A 638-nucleotide genomic window follows, 5' to 3' on the forward strand; every position below is an offset into this window, starting at 1 on the left:
CCGTTCTGGCGGCACGAGTTGAGGCCCAGCAGCTCCTGGATGGCAAAGGAGGACCTCTGCGGGGTGTACATCTGTCCGAAGTGGTGGTGAGACGGGTTGCCCCCCGCGCTGTAGTGCGGGTGGTGGTTGGGGAAGTGGGGCATCTGGCCGGGGGCCGTGCTCAGCAGGCCGTTCATCATGCTGCACTGCAGAGGCTGCGGGCAGTACAGAGAGACACTGGGCACTGGGCAGGGGCGCTGGTCTACGGGCAGCGGATATCAGGACAGCACCCGCGGCAAGGTCTGTACCAGAGGCAACAGGAGACACTGGACACTGGTCAACGGGAAATTATGGGCAGAACCCACCGCTGCAAAGTCAGAACCGCTGGATGAACTGTTGGATGAAGTACGGCTGGAAAACTTTGGGATGAATTACCACTGGAGAGCAATGGGTAAATTACTACTGGAGAACTTTGGTATAAATGACTACTGAAGAATTTTAGGATAAATCACCACTGGAGAACTCTGGGATAAATTACCACTGAAGAATGTTGTGCAAAGTCAGAGCTGGATAGGTTCACGGTGAGCATGACATACCTCTTCTCAAGCTGTCCTCAGAACTCTTCAAGTCGGTGTACATTTGGCGATGACAAAAGACCG

General features: G+C 54.5%; 1 protein-coding gene across 1 annotated transcript in view; it reads right to left on the minus strand.

Annotated features, from left to right (window-relative positions):
• LOC143296599 (visual system homeobox 2-like) overlaps positions 1–179 on the minus strand; it is a 112259-nt gene extending 112080 nt beyond the window's left edge. Inside the window, exon 1 of the mRNA XM_076608626.1 lies at positions 1–179. This exon is cut by the window's left edge and continues 344 nt beyond it. Coding sequence (XP_076464741.1) covers positions 1–179 — 179 coding nt within the window.
• Between the last annotated feature and the right edge of the window lie 459 nt (positions 180–638).

Source organism: Babylonia areolata, chromosome 21, assembly GCF_041734735.1.
Source record: "Babylonia areolata isolate BAREFJ2019XMU chromosome 21, ASM4173473v1, whole genome shotgun sequence".
In the NCBI taxonomy this organism is placed as follows: Eukaryota; Metazoa; Mollusca; class Gastropoda; order Neogastropoda; family Buccinidae; genus Babylonia; species Babylonia areolata.